The sequence below is a fragment of the Chionomys nivalis genome, chromosome 11, assembly GCF_950005125.1.
Source record: "Chionomys nivalis chromosome 11, mChiNiv1.1, whole genome shotgun sequence".
Taxonomy (NCBI): domain Eukaryota; kingdom Metazoa; phylum Chordata; class Mammalia; order Rodentia; family Cricetidae; genus Chionomys; species Chionomys nivalis.
Window position 1 is genome coordinate 29,561,207 of NC_080096.1, and position 20,494 is coordinate 29,581,700.

Here is a 20,494-nt window from a genome sequence, read left to right on the forward strand (position 1 = left end):
GAAGGCTAATCCATTCGGACTGGCGACTTTTAAGGGAAAATTGAGTCACAGAGACACTAGGCGCTTCCCCCAGCGGCAGGCACACAGGAGACACGCCGTGAGAACTTGGGAAGAAAGGGGCCCTAGCCTCCAGGACCGTGAGAAAATACATTCCTATTGTTTAAGCCACCCGGTGTGCGGTGTTTTTTTAAAGTCAGCCTTAGCAAACTAAGACATGCCTTTAGGGACATTAAAAATACATATCCCGGAATTCTGTTTTTTAAGTTTATTGTTTTCTAGGTCCCTGAAGCCATTTGGGTTGTCGTCTATTTATTTTTCTACTTATCAATTTCACCAGAATGAGGTTAGGAGAAGACAGGAACTGCGTACTATTTAAGGCTGCATCCTGAAGCTAGAAGAATGAAAAAGTGACGGAGAAGCGGCTTCCCCAGGAAGACCGGCCGGGCCACCCGGCCCCGGAGACCCTGGACAGGCGCCGGGAGCTCCGCCGGGCACCGCCCCTGGCTCTGGCACTCACCGGCCGCTTCCGGCTTCCGGGATCTGGGTGGCGCGGCACCCGGGAGGGCGGAGCCACGGGCAGGACGCCGGCGCGGACGGCGTGGGGTGGGCGGGTCCCGGGTGGAGGCGCGGGGTCGGAGCCCAGGCCTAAGGGGCGGGGTGAGGCAGTCGCGCTGTGGCATCTGAACCGCAGCCGGCGCCGGGCGTCCTCGGCTGGGGCAGGGGATGCTCGGGTAGGACGCCCGTCCGCGCCGAGCCTCGCTCCCGGGTGCAGAGGGGGAGAAGCGGGAGAAGCCGGTCTCCAGTTCCCGAGGTCGACGGTGCCTCGGTGCCCGCCGGACGCTGCGGTGTGAGCGTAGAAGGCCGGCGGGAACGGATCCCCGCGCCGCCCGGGGCTGCTGCAGATCCTCCGGTGAGTAGACAGCCCCGCTGCGGAGCGTAGAGCTGGTCGGGGTAGCGGGCTCCGAGGATGGGTTCAGCAAGCTTCTGTGATTGTCAGCTGCTTCGGAAGGAACAGTCGAAAGTTTCTGCACTTAGTAACGAGACTTTTTACATATTCGGGGCTATTTCCACCAGCTCCGGTCTCTGGATACTCAGTCGTTCACCTTTCCCGACACTCCCCCAGACTTCAGAGGGCTGCCCTCCAGGGGGATGCGGGGGAGCTGCTTGTGGGCTCTCAGATCCCCTGGACCTGGTCCCTGGTATCCGCAAGTGTTTAGCGGTGAAAGGGCGATGCAGATGATGCAGTTGGGTTGTTTCCAAATTTGCTGCTACGGTCAGCTCTGCAGTGGCTCTGGATGTACTTGACATACCGTATTTCCTCCATTTCCGTGGGAGCTCGTACCCCTCTGTGAGTTTTAATTATTTCTAAAACGAGAATTCACCTCACCAGCTGCTGGGCGTCTTGGGTGCGTGGTGATGTCTGTTGCCGCTTGCTCATGCCAAAATGCAGCTATGTGGATTGTTTTATCAGCTGAGCTACTCAAGTTGAACTTTTAAGTTCAGATTTCTAATTTTTTTTTAAAAAAAATAACTTTAAAAGATGATGCCATGGGGCTGGCAAAGATGGCTCAGCCGGTAAAGACTTTTGCAGCCAAGTCTGATGCCCTGAGATCGATCCTAGTGGAAGAACCGCCTCTCAAAAGTTGTCATGTTAGCTGGGCGGTGGTGGCGCACGCCTTTAATCCCAGCAGTCGTGAGGTTCGAGTCCAGCCTAGTCTCTAGAGCAAGTGCCAGGACAGGCTCCAAAGCTACAGAGAAACCCTGTCTCGAAAAACCAAAAAAAAAAAAAAAAAAAGAAAGAAAAGAAAAACCAAAAAGAAAAAAGTTGTCATGTTACCTCCATCCCAACATAAATAAGCACATATAATTTTTTTTAAATTTAAGATAATACTATTGTACAGCTTTAAAATTAAAAGGTTTTAATTATTAGAGTTTGCTCTAGGCCTAACATTGTCTCAACACTGCATCCCTATGTAGTACAGTTATCAACCACATTTTATAGATGGGGAAACTGAGCTTAAGATTTGAAATGCTTTAGAGCTTTATGAACAGGTCTCAGGGTTCTGATGTCGAGGATTCTTTCTTGACTCCAGATAGACAGAAGGAACATGCAGTTTATGAGGTGGGAAGTCAGGCAAGGGTGCGGGGACATTCGTACATATTTGGATGCTCGTCTTTTTGTATTTGTGTGTTTGGAGTTGAAGGGTACGTCTATATCCAGGGCACTGTTATTTTAGCATCGAGGCCAAATCTTATGGCATTTTTGCAGTTATAGATACAGTTCTGGACTTTTGGCTGTATGATGGGTACTCTGGATCATGTTTTCTTTCTTTCTTTTCTTTTTTTCTTTTTCTTTTTTTTTTTTTTTTTGGATGGTGGGTTTCAAAACAGGGTTTCTCTGTGTAACAGCCCTCGCTGTCCTAGAACTCAGTCTGTAGACCAGGATGGCCTCAAACTCACAGAGTGCAGGGATTAAAGACAAGAGCCACCACCAGCCACAAGGCCAGACTGGATCTCGCCTTTCTTGTCTTTTGCTCCTAAAGCGTACAAAGCGGATAAGTGCAATGGCTCAGTAGGGAAGGGCGCCTGCCAGGCTTACAACCTGAGTCCAATTCCTGTGACCCACGTGGTGGTGGAAGGAGAGAATGGACTCTCAGAAGTTGTCTTGTGGCTTCCACCTGGGCACCGTAGCACAAGCACACAGACAAATAAATGAATAAATAAAAGTTTTTTTAAATCTATTTATTATGTGTACAGTGTCCTCTGAATGTATGCCTACACTCCAGAAGAGGGCACCAGATCTCATTACAGATGGGTGTGAGCCACCATGTGGGTGCTGGGAATTGAACTCAGGACCTCTGGAAGAGCAACCAGTGCTTTTAACCTCTGAGCCATCTCTCCAGCCCCAAAAGGTTTTTTTTTGTTGTTGTTGTTGTTTTTGTTTTAAGTACAGCCAGGCATGGTGGCATGCATCTTTAATCCCAGCACTCAGGAGGCAGAGGCAGGTGGATCTCCCTGAGTTGGAAGACAACCTGGTCTATAGAATGAGTTCCAGGACAGCCAGAGCTATGCAAAGAAGCCCTGTCTGAGAGGGGCGGGGGTGGAAAGAAAGAAAACAAAGAAGAGAGAGACTGGGAGGGGGGATGGGTGAAGGGAAGGGAGTACAGAGGACCCAAACCAGCTCCAGGCCTCCCCAAAAAACACCATCTGTTTCCAGAGTTCTTCAGGTCACGGCATTGTCTGATGTTGCAGGGTATCAACAGACTTTGGTGGCTGGAAGCTTATGATCTGAGGAGGTCCGTACAGCTGGGAAGCCTGTCACCAAAAGTTCCAGCAGTTTCCCTACCTGAAGCTGCCACCCTCAGTTAGGTGGACACCACCATGCCTCAGCAGCTCCTGATCACCCTGCCCTCTGAAGCCAGCAGCTGGGTGAAGTTGAACCATCTGGAGAAGACCAAGGAGGGGCCGGCGCTGTGGGAGGATATGAGGAAAATGTGTGAAGGAGAAGGTGAGAACTGGTGAGGGTGGGAGAAGGGGTGGTCCCTTGGGGACAGATAAGAAGGTCTGTGTGGGGCTTGTTTGGTTTGGGGGCCAGGGGATATTTGTGAAGGAAATGCTGGGCTCCCACCTCTAATTCCTTGTGACTTTTACTATGCACCACTTACATTCCTATCCCCAGATTCAGCAGGAAGCTGGGCCACAGCACCCCCCCCCCACCTCCACCCCAGCCAGGTTCCTGAGGTTGGGGGAATCTGACTCAGAAACGGAGAATCAAAGGTCTCGGTCCTCCGAGTCTCAGGTTTCCTGCCAGGTTTAAGCTCCTGGTCATCTTAGCCCTCATCAATATTTTTGACAGTTACCAATCTTTTTGTCATCTTCTTCCTCTGAGTGGCAGGAGCGAGATGCCTGACTGCCCTCCTTTTACCTACATTGTCAGTTCCTGTAAGACGTGCCCAAGTCTTAGTCTGTTCAAAAGTAGTTAGTTGGGAAGCCGAGCAGATGTTTCGTGTGGCTTCTTCATTCCTATCCGTGATGCTTTGTGTTTAGCCAAGTGTTTTGTTTGATTGGGTTTTGTTTTATGTTTTGTTTTTCGTTTTGTTTTTTAAATGCCCTAGCTGAGGGATGTTGGCTAAGCATCTTAACAGATGAAAAAAAGAAGAAGAAATGGTTTTTTATCACAGTGTTGCCAGCCTGGCCTCCAGTTTGCTGTGTAACAGAAGCTGGTCTTGAACTTGTTACCCTCCTGCTTCCACCTCCTGAGTGCAGGGATTAGAGGTGTGTGCCACCATTCCTGGCATAAATAATTGCTTATCATTAATTGATGAGATAGACACATAGAGTGTGGAGGCCCAAAAATGTGAGCCTAGTCCACCTTGTCTGAAGGTCAGAGAGTTTCAGCTTGCTCAAAGTTGTTAACAAGTGGCCTGACCTAGGGTGTGGTCACTTGGTGTTTTGGACATCAAGATGGCCCATGGAGGTGTATCCTCTCCACCCTGACCAAAGGTAAGAAAATTCAAGCATATTACTGCTCCTTGTTTTGAATTAGGAGTTTTGACCTAGGGAGTGACTGCTTGGTCTAGGATTTTTTTTTTGACAGGGTTTCTCTGTGGTTTTGGAGCCTGTCCTGGAACTAGCTCTTGTAGACCAGGCTGGTCTCGAACTCACAGAGATCCTCCTGCCTCTGCCTCCCAAGTGCTGGGATTAAAGGCGTGCGCCACCACCGCCTGGCTCGGTCTAGGATACTTTGACAGGATACTTGGTCTAGGGTAGGCTCACTGCCTCAAGAACAGAATGTTTTTCCCATGAATTAATGGCTTGATGTCTAAAGTATTGAAGCAAGTAATTGTTCTAGTTGTCCTTTGTATCATGTTAAGGTAGTCTTTTACCTTTCCCCCCATTTTTGTATTGAGGTATAAAAGTATATGGACGCACACCTTTTATCCCAGCACTTGGGAGGCAGAGGCAGGTGGATCTCTGTGAGTTCGAGGCCAGCCTGGTCTACAAGAGCTAGTTCCAGGACAGGCTCCAAAGCTATAGAGAAACCTTGTCTCGAAAAAACAAACAAAAAAAGTATATGGAAAATTGAATACCAGGCAAACTGAGAACTCTGAATTCAGCACTCAGTATTTGCTGAGTTGCCCTCCCAGGACTATCCTGTGTCTTTGTGATTCTTTCTTATCTCTGTTCCTCCTACCTAACATTTCTAATCCTCACACCCCTACCCTGGAACGTTTGGACCTGTCTTGGCTAGGATTGTGGCAATAGTCACCCCAAAAAGATGACCCACCACATATGGCAGCCAAACACAGTGGCAGCCCCTGACACATGCAGCCCACCATGGCATGACTCCTGACAATAGAGATAAAAATAATAGCAGGTAGCTTTAAAAGAGTTCTTTGGCATACAATGGGCAGGAAGTCGTCCTCTGATTGCCTGTACTAAGACATTTCCCCAAGGCAGGTACCACTGAATGAGGTCTAAGAGTGGAGAAAGGGTAGAAATATTTGTACCTTAAGGAGTGGGTCACAGAGTGAACTGTAGAGCGGGGAATGTTCAGCCTAATCAAAGGATAGGAATGCGGTGCCTAGCCGGGCGGTGGTGGCGCACGCCTTTAATCCCAGCACTTGGGAGGCAGAGGCAGGCGGATCTCTGTGAGTTCGAGACCAGCCTGGTCTACAAGAGCTAGTTCCAGGACAGGCTCCAAAATCACAGAGAAACCCTGTCTCGAAAAACCAAAAAAAAAAAAAAAAAGGAATGCGGTGCCGGGTATGCGGCTGAGGCCACCCTGAGTGACAGCCCCAGTGAGACCCTGTCTGAAAAGAGAGCAAACCCAGTGTGGTATGGAAAGCTTAAGTTTCTATGTGGGAGGCAGAGGCAGAGGCAGGGGCAGGCAGGTCTCCTGAGTTCCAGACCAGCCAAAGCCCCAATGTGAGTGTGTGGGAAGGAGACCCTGCCAGTGGGGCTGGGAGCAGGTTTTCTGTTTGGTGATCTGGGAAGGTACACGCCTCACGGTTTTCTCCTTCTACAGCTCCGAAACCCCATGATGCTGATGGGAGCCAACGAGACGGCTCATTAGATGGAGTGACCCCTGGCATCCTTGCAGCAGAGCTCCAGGTATGTTGGTGTTCCCTCGCATTTTCTTGACGTTCCTTCTTAGTTTTTAGGGATATAAACTGCCCTTTTGAGAAATAGAAGCGGTTGAGATCATTAATTCTATCTGGGGAGTTCCAGTCAAGTTACTTATGTACAAAAATTAGGCTTTCGCTGGGCTCTGGTGGCACACGCCTTTTAATCCCAGCACTCAGGAGGTAGGGACAGGTGGATCTCTGTGAGTTTGAGGCCACACTGGTCTACAGAGTGAGTTCCAGGACAGCTAAGGCTGTTATACAGAGAAACCCTGTCGAAAAACCAAAAATAAATAATGAATGAATGAAAATTTTTTTAAAAAAAATAGGCTTCTGTGGCAGCAGTGTCCACTTTTATAGTGACTTCATCTGGAATCAACACCGTCCTGGGTTCAGGATGGAAAGTAAACAGTTCTGTCCCAGCTCCAAACTGACACAGTCACTTGGCATCTAAGATAAGCATCAGTATAATAAAGAAAGCATTGGAGAGAGGACTTGATGGATAAGGAGTGCTTGCTGCACAGTGGTGAAGTCCCAAGTTCAGATCCCAGCCTCGGCATGACAATCTGGGTGTGCTTGTAACCCCAGTGCTGTGGCAGGTGGAGATAAGAGGATTGCTGGGGCTTGCTGTTTGCTAGCCTAGCTGAAGAAACACGAGCTTGAGGTTCCGAGAGAAACCCTGCCCCAGTGGAATAAGGTGGAGGGTGATAGAGGAAGAACCCAACCCTGCCCTTCTTATGTTTCACGTCTGCAAACACAGGCACACACACCTGCACATGTGTACATATACCACACACACATACACACACAGCAGGTTAGAAATGCAGTTTCTAACATAAATAACCGCCATCAACCATGTAAGTGAGAATTACATTCCTAGGGTCTTAGTGATCTGTGTACGTGACTGTGGCCGTTGCTATAACATTAAAAACAGTCGCAGGAGGTGAAGAGAGAAAAAGCCCAGCCAGGCCACACAGCCCACACCTTTCACAGGTGGGCAGGAAACAAGAGAATCCAGAACCATTTGGGGAATTGTGTCAGAAGTAGGTCATCTCTGCCTGACAGAAATTTGGTTGAGACAGAAGGAAATTCTAGAGTTAGAACAAAGAAATACTGAACAGGGGCTGGAGAGATGCTCAGTGGTTAAGAGCACGGACTGCTCCTCCTGAGGACCCGGGTTGATTCCCAGCACCCACATCAGGTAGCTCATAACCCCTATAACTTCAACTCCAGGGGCATCTAACACCTCTGGCCTCATGGGCACCTGCATGTACACTCAGGTGTGCGCGCACACACATACACAGACAGTAGAGAAATAAATCTTAAAAAAAAAAACCCAGAAATATTTGCTGGTAGATTATCAGAGGCCTAGAGAGATGGCTCAGTGATTAAGAGCACGAACTGCTCTTGCAGGGGACCTGAGTTTGGTCCTAACATCCATGTTGGGCACCTCAAAATTGCCTGTAAGCTGGATACGGTGGCACACACCTTAAGAGGCAGGTGGATCACTGAGTTTGAGGCCAGTCTAGTCTACAGAGCAAGTTCTAGAACAGCCAGGGTTACACAGAGAAACCCTGTTTCATCAAAACAAAATTAATAATATCTTTTTTTGTTTTTAAAGAGAATTTATTGGAAGCAAATTCTGTGAGTGAAAATAATATGACATGCAAAATTCAGTGGCTCGGGGCTTGTTCTGTTTTTTTTTTTTTTCCGAGACAGGGTTTCTCTGTAGCTTTGGAGTTTGTTCTGTCTTCTTCAGTGGTCTAGGGCAATTAAAAAATTAGCGTTTTACAGCTTCAATTTCCTCAGCTGAGCAGCTTACCTGCCTGTCCCTTGGTTCTCGGATTGAGAGACATCTACAGTTCATTGTGGTGTCCTGAAGAGGGCGCTAATGTTCCAGTCGCTTAGCTTTAGCTTAGCTTTATGTTGCCCATACTTGGAATCTCTTCTCTACGTTTATCAAAAATTGCATTGTCCATGGGCCTACAAGATGGCTACTCAAGGTTGGGTGCTTGGTGCAAAACCTGATAATCTGAGTTTAATCCCAAGTATCCACATGGTGGAGGGTGAGCGCTAACTTTTGAAAAGTGTCCTGTGGCCTCCACAAGCATTCTGTGGCACTCCCCTATTATATAAATAATAAATGTAGTGAAAGGACCTAAAAGCCTAGGTTCTCAGCACCAGGAAAGGATTGCATTTTTATTAAAATCTGAAGTACAAGAGGCTGGAGAGATGGCTCAGAGGTTGAGAGCCATTCACTCAGACCTCATCAACTCTGACCGGCTGCTCTTCCAAAGGTCCTGAGTTCAATTCCCAGCAACCATATGGTGGCTCACAACCATCTATGATGAGATCTGGTGCCCTCTTCTGGCATGTAGGTATACATGCAGCCAGTACACTGTATATATAATAAATAAATAAAATCTTTTAAAAAAATCTGAAGTACAAGTGACCTGTAAGGAAACACAGATATATGTGTGATTCAGGGGTCATGCTGGCTCACTGATGTATGTGTGATTCAGGGGTCATGCTGGCTCACTGATGTATGTGTGATTCAGGGGGGCATGCTGGCTCACTGATGTATGTGTGATTCAGGGGGGCATGCTGGCTCACTGATGTATGTGTGATTCAGGGGGCATGCTGGCTCACTGATGTATGTGTGATTCGGGGGGCATGCTGGCTCACTGATGTATGTGTGATTCAGGGGGGCATGCTGGCTCACTTCTGTAACCTCAGTACTTAGGACTGAGGCAAGAGGGTTACCTCAAGTTTGGAAGCAGCCTTGGCTACATAGCAGGACCATATCTAAAGCAAACAAACAAATAGACAAACAAGGGCTGGAGAGGTGGCTCAGCTGTTCAGAGCTCTTGCTGCTCCTGCACAGGACCTGGGTTGGATTCCTAGTACTCGTGGCGTAGATGACAACTGTAACTCCATTTCCAGGGTCCCCTTCTGGCTTCTGCAGGCACTGTACACATGTATTGCATTCAGGCAAAACATTCACACACATCCTATAAAACAAGCCTTTAATAAAATCAAATATATTCAAAAGTGCTCATGTTTTGACATTCATGTACTGTGAAAGCCAACTAATAAATAGAACATGCTCTTATCCCCGGCAGTTTCCCTGAGTTCCTTTCCAACCAGTGCTCAGCTCCACTCCTGAGGAGAGCACACGGAATTTACATCATCTTTCTTACCACTGCATTTGTGGGATTGTTCTGTGACTTATGCCTTCACGGGTGTTTTTTTTGGTTTTTCGAGACAGGGTTTCTCTGTGGTTTTGGAGCCTGTCCTGGAACTAGCTCTTGTAGACCAGGCTGGTCTCGAACTCAAAGAGATCCGCCTGCCTCTGCCTCCCGAGTGCTGGGATTAAAGGCGTGCGCCACCACCGCCCAGCTCACGGGTGTTTTAAAAAGTTTAGGTTGTTTTTTTTTTTTTTCTTGACAGGGTTTCTCTGTAGCTTTGGAGCCTGTCTTGTAGACCAGGCTGGCCTCGAACTCACAGAGATCCACCTGCCTCTGCCTCTCGAGTGCTGCGATTAAAGGTGTGCGCCACCACTACCCTTTATTACTTAAAGTTTATTTAAGTTTTAAAAGTGAATTTTGTAGTTGTGAAGCGTTAACTTAAACCACGTATAATATGATTCAAACCTATGCCCTTCATGATTTTAGTTTTCTTTTTGAGACAGGGTCCGTGTAGCCCACACTGGCCTTAAACTATGTAGAATTCTCTATGCATCCGAGGATGTCCTTTATTTCTGACCCTGTAGCCTCCACCTCACAAGCCCTAGGGTTATAGCATGTGCTGTCACTCAGTTTATACAGATCTGGGGTTGAACCGGGGCTTTGAGCACGGCAGGCCAGTATTTCATCAGCCAAGCGTCATCCAGCCCCTCCTGGATACATTGTTGTTTACTGGCCCACTAGTTGCTGACAGAAGATATTAAGTCTGTCTTCCTGAGTTTTTTGTCTGTCTGTCTGTGTCTTTAGTTGTGACAGTTTTGTTTGTTATTAATTAGCATTATTATTTGGAATAAAATAGGTTCTATTGAAGTTTGGGCTTGAGGAAAATCAGTTTTGCTTCATTTGAACTTTCTCCAATCAGAAGCAAACATTTTGGACTGTCTTTTTTGTTGTATTTTGAGACAGGGTCTCTCTACATAGCCCTGACTGTCCTAGAACTCACTATGTAGACCATGCTGACCTCAAACTCACAGAGATTGCCTGCCTCTGCCTCCTGACTGAGTGCTAGGATTAATGGTATGTACAACCAGGCCTGGCCTTGGATTGTCTCCTTAAATAGATCTTAGCATTATGCTGTAAGCCTCTGATTTACAGCCATCCCAGCCCAAACCTACTCAGTCTTGTCTGAAGTGCCCTTCTTTCTAACCCAGTGGCCCTCAAACATCCCAAACGCTGCGACTCTTTAATACACTTCCTCATACTGTGCTGGCCCCAAACCCTAAGGTTATCTTTGTTACTACTTCATACCGTAATTCTGCTACTGTTATGAATTGTATTGTTATGAATTGAATTGTATTGCCTGATAGACGAGATGTCTGATACGTGACCCACGCATTGAGAACCGTGTGCCTTCGCCTGCAGTCTGCTTTGATTAACTTGACTCCCTGGCTTTTCCGCTTTTGTTTGCACAGAGCCACTTTCCCGTCTTGCTTACTTTAAGCTCTGTCTACAGTGTGACCGCCATAACCCGCGCTTGCTTGTTTATCCACCTACACAATTGGCCGTTGATGTGGTTGCTTCTGTGTGTATTTTGTCCTTTGTCCCGTTTGTTCAGCTTCTACTGCCTTCTTTTGGATTGAATACTTTTTCTTTGTTCCATTTTTGCCTTAGAATGATTTTTTTACACCGCCGCAGCGGTGTTGCATTCCTGTAACCCAGCCTCCCTGACCTTGTTTTTGTCAGTCCAGTCTTCCGGAAGTGACAGTGACACTTGCTACAAGAGACCTGGGTGCAGTTCCCAGCACCCACACAATGGCTCCTAATCATCGTAACTACAGCTCCTGGGATCCAGTGTGCTCTTTCAACCTCCTAGTGCACCAGGCACACACGTGGTACACATACATGTTAGCAAAAGACTCATAGACATAAATAAATCTTAAAAACAGGTGACTTTGAGATTCCATCTCCCCGCAGTCTGAATGGCTGGCATCAAGAGGTGACAGATGCTGGTTGAGGGTGTAGGGAAACGGAGCCCTGACTCACTGCTTGTGGGCTGTCAATGAGGACAGTCATTACAGAAGCCAGTATGGAGGTTTCTCAAACCATTAGAATAAGCTTTCCATATGACTGCATCATACCACTCCTGGGCACACACCCAGAGGACTGTATCCTACCACAAAGACACCTGCACGTCCATGCGTGTTGCTGTACTTGTCACAGTAGCAAGAAAACGAGCCAGCCTAGATGCCCATCAGCCTGTGAATGGGTAACGTAACTGCGATGTGCACTCAGAGGACTTCGGGGAGCTGCAGAGAAAAATGAGGTCATGGCACTGGAGGGAAGTGGATGGTCTGGGAATTGTGTAAAGTCAGCGGACCCAGACTCAGACAGACAAACACCACGTCTCTCGTGTGTGGGTCCTAACTTACAGTGTTCACGTGTGTGTGTATAGGTGGGGGAAGTGTGGAAGGTAGTAAGGAGGTGAGCCTGACAAAGAAGTGTTGAAATGGGAGGGGCAGTGACACAGAGACGGCTGGAAAGTGGGAAGCAGGCTGTGGGTGGGCGCAGAAGGCACAAGTGGGCTTCCGGGGCGTGAGGGAAAAGATGGTTGTAGAATCAGCACAAACAGATTTTCTTTAAAATTCCACAACAAGCCGGGGCGGTGCTGGCATATGCCTTTAATCCTACCACTTCGGAGGCAGAGGCAGGTGGATCTCTGTGAGTTCGAGGCCAGCCTGGTCTACAGAGTGAGATCCAAGAGAACCAAGGCTGTTACACAGAGAGAACCTGTCTCGAAAAACCAATAAATAAATAAATCAGATTATCACAACGAAACCTAATGCTGTGTATGCAAGTTTAAACTGTTTTCAAGAAGGTCCAAGTATTATGGAGAGTGAGCGCTAAGGCGAAAACAGGCCCTGCCCTGCCCACCTCTGCGCTCCATCTCCTTCCCCTCTCCCTTGCTCCAAAGCTGCCTCCATCCATACTGTTCTTGTTCTCAGTCTGAGGCCTTTTGAACATTCTTGATTATACTCTTCCCTCAGATTCCCACATGAGTCAGTCCGACAGTACCTCCACTGCTTCCACAGCACCCCAAAGAGAAGAGCGCCTCGGCTCTCACTGGCTTTCTTTTTCATGTGTTTGTTTGTTTGTTTGGGCCTTTTCTACTTAGTCAATTATAGCAGTCTCTCAAAAATCTCTAGACAGACCAGTGGCTAGTCCTGGAGAAACTGGTGTGGAATCTCTCTGAACTTAGAATACTGCCTGCCAGAGCCCCATAGGCTTTGACTGGGGTGGACCGACTCACACTGACTCTTTGCTATTCTAGGAACTGTTGACTTTCAAGGACGTAGCTGTGGACTTCTCCCAGGAGGAGTGGAGGCAGCTGGCTCCTGCATGCCGGGCTCTGTATCGGGAGGTGATGCTGGAGAACTACAGGAACCTGGTGTCAGTGGGTAAGGGCCGAGTAGCCGTCCCGCTCGTTTCTGTTGCTGGGAGAAAATTCCCCACAAAAAGCAGCTCAGGAAAGAAAAGGCTTGTCTCATGATTTTAGTTCTAGTCCATTATTTTGGGGAAGTTGAGGCAAGAACTTAAGCATCACATCTACAGTAAAGAGCAAAGGCTAGAATACACCTTTGCTTGCTTGCTTGCTCTCAGCTGGCGTTCTCTAATGTAGTCTAGAGCCTGCCACAGTGGATTGAGGTCTTCTCTCATTAATTGAGACAGCTTTCCACACCAACTTGATCTAAACAGTTCTTCAGCTAGCAATCTTCTCAGGAAACCCACAAAGAATCAATTTTAAAAAATTGAATTACATATATTAAAAAAAGAATCTTTCCAGGTGATTAAAGGTTGTGTCAAATTGACAATTAAAAATTAACCATCATGCCAGCTGTCCTCCACAAACCTGCCCATTTTGAGAGGGCCATTGTTGCTAAACTGTTGATACCTTGGGTTTACTGGGTTTTGGCTGTGGGTTCTGTATTAGGGATTTCTGGTTCCTCTGCTGACCATGCCGGGGCAAATCTGATGACTTCCTTAAGGGACAAGCTTCATTTCGGAGAGCTAGGAAAGAAAGCTGTGACCCTGTTGGTTATCAGAACCCCGAATACCAGCAGCTGGACCCAGACTCTGGGGCGGTTCTTACACAGCAGCATCAGCGCTTCTAATTCTTCTTTAACTCTGAGCAGGGTATCAAGTTTCCAAACCGAGTGTGATCTCCCAGCTGGAGAAAGGGGAAGAACCATGGATGGCAGAGAGTCACGACCCAGAGGATCCCATTTTCGGTGAGACCAGAGTAGATGAGCCTGTGGGTTGGTAGGCCGGAGTGCAGGGTGTTCCCAGGCTGTAGGGAAGGCTGGGGCACTGGCAGGACCTGCACAGGGTCTCACTTCACCCCTTCGCCATTGCTCCTCTCTGTTCCAAGACTGGAGGGAGAGAGTCTTGTCTTCGTTAGAGTTGAGTCCACACCCCTCACAGAGCCAGGACGCAGCTGACATGAGATGCCTTAGAGACATTTGCTGTCTCTCTAAAGTGCTCACTACATTCCACAAAGCTTTTTCTCTTTTGCTTCTTTTTCCCACTATTATTTTATAATCTCAACTTCAGTTTTGATTCTCCTTTTAACTCTTGTATATAATTTTCCTCATAACAATTTCATAAAAATTCTGCAAGAGAGCTGGCAAGACAGCTCGGCAGGTAAAGGTCATTGCTGCCACGACGACTAAAGCCCTGAATGTGACCCCTGGAACCTACAATGTGGAGACCTGACTTCCTGAAAGTTGTCCTCTGACCTCTGTCCACATGTGCGTGTGATATGTGTATGCCAGTGTGCACACACAAACATGTAATTTAAATAATTAAAACCCTTTCTCTCACAAATAATCAGGAAAGTTAAAGAAATGATAAAGTAATGTCCAAATGTTGGCAAAAATGCTGAGTTCTGAGAACTCTCAAGCTGACCGGAAAACAGTGAAGCATTGAAAGGCCGGTGTGCTCCAGTCAGATGAGGAGCATCTACCCCGTGACCCAGCAGCGCTGCCTCAGCCAACTATCTGAGAGGATTACTTGCCTATGCATGCGGACACATAAGATATGTCCATGTGTATGTTGACCGCAGCATAGTGTAACCTCCAGTGTGGAATTTAGGAAGTACTGTTGGAAGGATCAGGAATTCAAAACCAGCCTGATTTACATAAGACTCTGCCTCAGAAGTTAAAAAAGCTCAGGGTTTTCTCCATAAAGGTCTTATACCTATAATATATCCTATGTCAGATTTATCGTTAGATCCTGCACTTGCTACTATAGATGATGTATTTTTAGAATTATATTTTGTTTATTGCTGCTGAGCAGCAACACTGTTCTTTGAATGTTTCTATTTTGACATATTTTAAAACTTCTATTCATTGGTTTTGGCATTTTGAAATAGGATATTATTACCATGTAGCCTAGTCTGGCCTCAAACTCAAGGTGATCCTCCTGCCTCAGCTTGCTGAGCAGACAAGAGCCATCACACCCGGCTTGATATTCAGAATTAATATTCATAATGATCTTCAGTAGCCACTTTGTTTTACCTTTTGTAAATAACAATTGCCTGTACATTGCCTGTACATCCGCCTGGGTTTTATCATCCACAACTGATCAGGTGAGGACAGCACAGGGTGGGGAGGGGCAGAAACTGAGATGCCAGGCTCACAAAGCCAGCGACAAGAGGAAAAGAGGGAAGCTGCTGTGGGGGTTGTTGGCTCTAGCCTGTTTCTTGATGGACTCTTAAAGGGGGCTTTCTAGAGGACTTCTAAAAGAGAGGCATTAACCAGCCACTGTAGTACGTGATTGCAACACTAGAGGGAGCAGCAGGAGTGGCAGGCCCTAGGGTCATACTCTTCTGTGTAAGAGGAGTGAGGCCAGCCTGGGATTCTTGAGACCTTGTCTTAAAAAAAACAAAACCCCAAATAAATAACAAGTATTTATTTAATTCAATTAATTCAGCAAAATAGCAAAATTCCAAATTCATAGTTCATTCTGGCGTTCCCTTCCCTCAGCTGTGGAGTGGGGTGCATGGTGGCTTCTCCCCATTATTTCCCTCCTGCCCAGGACCAGAGCCAAGGGCCTGGTAAACTCAGGCTTTGTTACTGTCTCTGTGGTGCGCACACCTTTAATCCCAGCACTTAGGGAGGCAGAGGCAGGAGGATCTTTGTGAGTTTGAGGCCAGCCTGGTCTATAGAGTGAGTTCCAGAACAGCCAGGGCTACACAGAGAAACCCTGTCTTTTTTTTTTTTTTTTTTTAAATATTTATTTATTTATTATGTATACAATATTCTGTCCGTATGTCTGCAGGCCAGAAGAGGGCACCAGATCTCATTACAGATGGTTGTAAGCCACCATGTGGTTGCTGGGAATTGAACTCAGAACCTTTGGAAGAACAGGCAATGCTCTTAACTGCTGAGCCATCTCTCCAGCCCCCAAACCCTGTCTTATAAAACCAAAACAATAAAAAAATTAAAAAAAAAAACAACTTACAGGAAATTATACCTTCCATGAATACAAATATGTCACCTGAAATATTAGTTAGTAATGGTGTAATGGATTACTAAGTAAGAAAACTAACTAGGATTTAAAACATTTTTTAGTTGACAGGGTTTTGACAGTTTCATACATGTATCTTGTGCATTCTAATTATAATATAATTATAATTATTATAATTATAACTTTATTTTTAGTCTAAAAATATTAAATACAAAATTTAAAAGCTGAAACAACTAGTCAGAATTTTAACGGATATTTATCTCAAACACAGCAGCAGCAGCCATTCTAGGTTTCTTGTAAGTTTACTTGGCATGAATGATATTTTATAGATATGTTAATATGTAGTGGCATTTCATTTGTATTTTAATAAATAAGTCAACCTGAAGACCCAAAAAAGCAAAACAGCCTGGCACTGGCTCATTTCTACCTCAGTCTGAAATGGCGATTCTGCCTCCAAGAATCTCAGAATGAGTCTGAGACCGAGAGCTGTCCCCTCCCGTTTTATATTCCTGTCTAGTTCTGGGATTAAAGGCATGCACTGCCCGGTTTCTATGGTAAACTAATGTGGCTACTGGGATTAAAGGTGTCTGTTACCACTGTTTGGTCTGTAAGGCTGGCCAATGGGGCTGTTTTACTCTCTGATCTTCAGGCAAGCTTTATTTATTAAATATAAATGAAATGCTTCTATATTAATAGCTATAAGGAACAGAACTAAATGCAAGAACATAGAATTTACAACTTTTAGTTAATGGTAGTGTAGTGCTCTTGTGAGCACTCTTATTTAAGATCCTGTGTTCTGAACTGGTGGCTCTGTGCTGCTGCCTGGGCCGGGTGTGGGGGCTAGTCACTGTTTATATGTGATTTACTGTTTAGTTCTGAGATAAGGTCTCACGTATCTCAAGCTTGTCTTGAACTTCTGATCTTTCTGCCTCCACTTCTCGAGTGATGGATTACAGGCATGTACCATCTTATCTACTTTATGCAGTGATCCATGGTTTCATGTAAACTAGGCAGGCATTGCCAACTGAACAGCCCTTTCTCTATTTCCTAATTTCATTTCTTGTTGCCTGGCCAGGCTGCATAACTATATCTAAATACAGTAAAAATCTCATGCCGCTTTCTGTACTGTTGTCTAAATCTCTATCCTGTAACACTTTCGGTGGTTGGTTTTTAAAAAAGATTTATTTCCTCCTATATTTCACGTATATGAGTGTTCTGTCTTCATGCTCACCAGAAGGAATCTGATCCACTCACAGATGGTTGTGAGCCACCATGTGGTTGCTGGGAATTGAACTCAGGTCCTCTGGAAGAGCAGCCAGTGCTCTTAACCTCTGAGCCATCTCCCCAGCCCCAGTGGTTGATCTTATGAAGGAGTTATTTACATTCCTTTTTTCCTTTCATGTCTTTCAGATGTGATGAGGAAACCAGAAACCAAGGAGTCAGCTGCAGAGAATGACATTGCCCTAAAGTTCTGTCATGGCGTCATGACGGAAAGGCTCATAGAGGATGACACCATTCGTCCGACACTGAGAAAAGCCTTCAGCTACAATGGTACACTAAAAAGGCGCCAGGAAACCCGTAGGGAAGGTGAGAGGCAAGCCATTTTGACCCACAAAAAGGGACACCAAGAAGCGAATAAATTCGGGGAAAACCTTGAGAGTGCCAATGTTATTTTAGAACAGAAACACCATAAATACAACCCAGCTAGGCGGAGGAACAAAGATAAGTTAGATTCTACTAGCGATCCAGTGAGCTGCGTAGGAGCCAGAATGTATGGATGTAATATATGTGAAAAGATGTTCAAACAACCCATTCACCTTACAGAGCACATGAGAATTCACACTGGCGAGAAGCCCTTCCGATGTAAGGAATGTGGAAGGGCCTTTAGTCAGAGCGCATCCCTTAATACCCACCAGCGAATCCACACTGGTGAGAAGCCCTTCGCGTGTGAGGAGTGCGGCAAAGCCTTCCGCCATCGCTCATCGCTCAACCAGCATCACAGAACTCACACTGGAGAGAAACCATTCGTCTGTGATAAATGTCACAAAGCCTTCAGCCAGAACATCAGCCTGGTCCAACACTTGAGGACGCATTCTGGAGAGAAACCCTTCAGTTGCAACGAATGTGGGAAAACTTTCCGACAGATTAGGCACCTTAGTGAGCACGTGAGAATTCACACTGGGGAGAAGCCGTATGCGTGCACTTCGTGCTGTAAGACGTTCAGTCATAGAGCGTACCTCACACACCACCAGCGCATCCACACTGGAGAGAGGCCCTACAAGTGTAAGGAGTGTGGGAAAGCCTTTAGGCAGAGGATTCACCTTAGCAACCACAAGACTGTTCACACAGGAGTGAAAGCCTACGAGTGTAACCGCTGTGGGAAGGCCTACAGGCACGACTCATCCTTTAAGAAACACCAGAGGCATCACACTGGAGAGAAGCCTTACGAATGTAGTGAGTGTGGAAAGTCCTTCAGCTATAATTCCTCGCTAAGCCGACACCATAAAATCCACAAGAGGAACTCTGCTCGAGAGGATGTTTAAAGAACGATACAGGACATGAGGACAAAAGGCAGCTCTGAATTGGTGATGATAAGCTTTAAAAATCTCAGGACTCGAATTTAAGAAATTGATAATGACAATGGCAACTTTTGATTTCGCCAATAGCGTGAATAAACACTACATTGATTACTACTACTGTCTGACATGCAAAATGATAAATTCAGCATTATGAAAAATTAAGAATTATTTTTTTCTCATTTCATGATCGAGTAATAAATTATTTCTTTATGGACCCATTGATTTACAGGTTAGTATTTGGGAACTGTTATTTAAAATGTTACTACCCGGGCTGGGGAGGTAGCTCAGCAGGTGAGGGCACTTGCCACTAAGCATGGTAGCCGTCCTGATTTTGATCCTTGGGATCCACGTGGTGGGAGAGAACTGGCTCCTCGAGCCGCCCTCTGGTCTCCACGTGTGCTATGGCGCACACTGATGTCCAAACCTCGCTCACGTCCTTGTACTCCGCTCACAGTTTTGCGCGTCCTTTCTCCAAGCTTCTTACACCAGCTTTTTAAACACCTGTGCTCTTCTGAAGAACTGATTTATTGATTTTCCATGGTGAATTAAATCTAGAGCATCAGGCATGATTGGCAAGTGCCACCATTAAGCAACATCATCAACTTTTTTTTTTTCTTTTTTGAGACAATCTTTCTTCCCCAAGGCTGGCCTCAAGAATGATCTTGAACTTAGGATCTTCTTGCCTCTGTCTCTCAAGGTCAGGGATTACAAACGTGGGCCACCGCACCTTGTTTATGCACTGTTGGGTGCTAAGCTCACAGCTTTGTGTGTGTTTGACAATCACCCGGCCAGCTAAGCTACTTCCTCAGTCCTTTACCTCTTTTTTTTTTTTCTTTCCTTTTTTAGTTTTGGAACTGAACTCAGTAAGTTACCCAGGCTGGCCCTGAACTCATGATGCTGCTACCTTAGCGTTTTCAGTAGTTGAGATTACAGGCTTCTGCCCCTTAAGGCTCAACTCAAGCACCTGCTGAGTATAGCCAGTTCTCCCCAGGTGGTATTTTGTTGTTTGCAGAGATGTCCAAACTTGACATTGCAACATGAAACTCACCAAGAACCCTGCATAGGACTGGGGAGATGGCTCAGCTGGTAAGAGTATATATTGCTCCTGCAGAGGACACAAGTTTGGCTCCTGGCGTTCCCCTCAGGCTACTCACAAGTGCATGTAACTCCAATTCCAGGGGTATCTAATACCTCTAACCTTGCGAAGTACTGCATTTAAATTCACAAACCCAGACTCAGACATGCACACACACACAGGCAATTTTCAAAAGTGTGAAAGAACCTTGAAATTGAGCTTAGAAGATCTCAAAGTAACTACAGCTTAGTGTTGAGCTTAATTCTTAACTATCCCAGAGTGGGTGTAGCCCCTGAGGTGTAAGTTGGACCCTTGCTAGAGCTGCCCCTTGGCTTGGCCTGTTGCCAGGACCTGCTTGGTTACTCTCTCGATAACAGACATGTTTTCCCCCATGGCTCTTAGCATTCTCTTCTGTGCGTGTTCATTTGGTCTAATTGTTCTCACTGCCATTTTACACTTCTTCAGTTTCCATCTCCATCCTAGAACTCTCCTGAGCTCTAAACTATGTTCAGTGTGGATATTGATTATTCTATAATTGCTTCAAACTCGACACGTTGAAACCTTTTACTATCTTTTCGGTAAAGCCTGCATTTTCTTGACTCAGAAAGCTGTGCCACCGTCGATCTACCTCTCAGCTGAAACCTGCTCTTCTCCCCAGTTAGTCACAAAGCGCTGCTCAGGACAGCCTCAGTTTACCTGCTCTCTAGTCAGAGCCAGCCTTCTTCAAGTTCTTAGCCCTTCCTAACTGCTTGTCGTCTGCTCATCTTCCTCTAACACAGTTCTCAACCTGCGGGTTTCGACCCCTTTGGGGGTCTAACGATCCTCTTGCAGGGGTCACATCAGATATGTACATTGCAGTTCACAACAGTAGCAAAATTATAGATTATAGTTCTGAAGTAACAGCGATAATAACTTTAGAGCTGGAGTCGCACCATAAGGAGCTGTATTAAAGGGTCGTAGCATTAAGGTTGAAAGCCACTGCTCCAGCAAATCTGTACTCCGTGT

The 20,494-nt window shown here is 46.2% G+C and overlaps 1 protein-coding gene across 2 annotated transcripts; it reads left to right on the forward strand.

The window, feature by feature from the left end:
* Window positions 1-673: 673 nt before the first annotated feature.
* On the forward strand, window positions 674-18,617 carry LOC130883896 (zinc finger protein 69 homolog). 2 transcript variants are annotated; one of them, XM_057784715.1, is made up of 7 exons: window positions 674-910; window positions 3,253-3,508; window positions 6,029-6,114; window positions 12,639-12,765; window positions 13,501-13,596; window positions 17,246-17,422; window positions 17,660-18,617. In XM_057784715.1, the coding sequence occupies exons 2-7, from the start codon at window positions 3,382-3,384 to the stop codon at window positions 18,376-18,378; spliced, it is 1,332 nt and encodes a 443-aa protein (XP_057640698.1). In that variant the 5' UTR covers window positions 674-910; window positions 3,253-3,381; the 3' UTR covers window positions 18,379-18,617. The 2 variants fall into 2 exon arrangements, with proteins under 2 accessions (XP_057640698.1, XP_057640697.1); XM_057784714.1 differs by having other exon boundaries at window positions 17,246-18,617.
* The last annotated feature ends 1,877 nt before the right edge of the window (window positions 18,618-20,494 follow it).

What these genes read in the sequence shown, in the direction of transcription:
- LOC130883896 (XM_057784714.1), top strand. Translation starts at nt 3,382, where the DNA reads ATGCCTCAGCAGCTCCTGATCACCCTGCCCTCTGAAGCCAGCAGCTGG. An exon ending in CAGGAACCTGGTGTCAGTGG is followed by an intron (nt 12,766 to 13,500) that starts GTAAGGGCCGAG and finishes AACTCTGAGCAG; the next exon opens with GGTATCAAGTTTCCAAACCG. An exon ending in CCCAGAGGATCCCATTTTCG is followed by an intron (nt 13,597 to 17,245) that starts GTGAGACCAGAG and finishes CATGTCTTTCAG; the next exon opens with ATGTGATGAGGAAACCAGAA.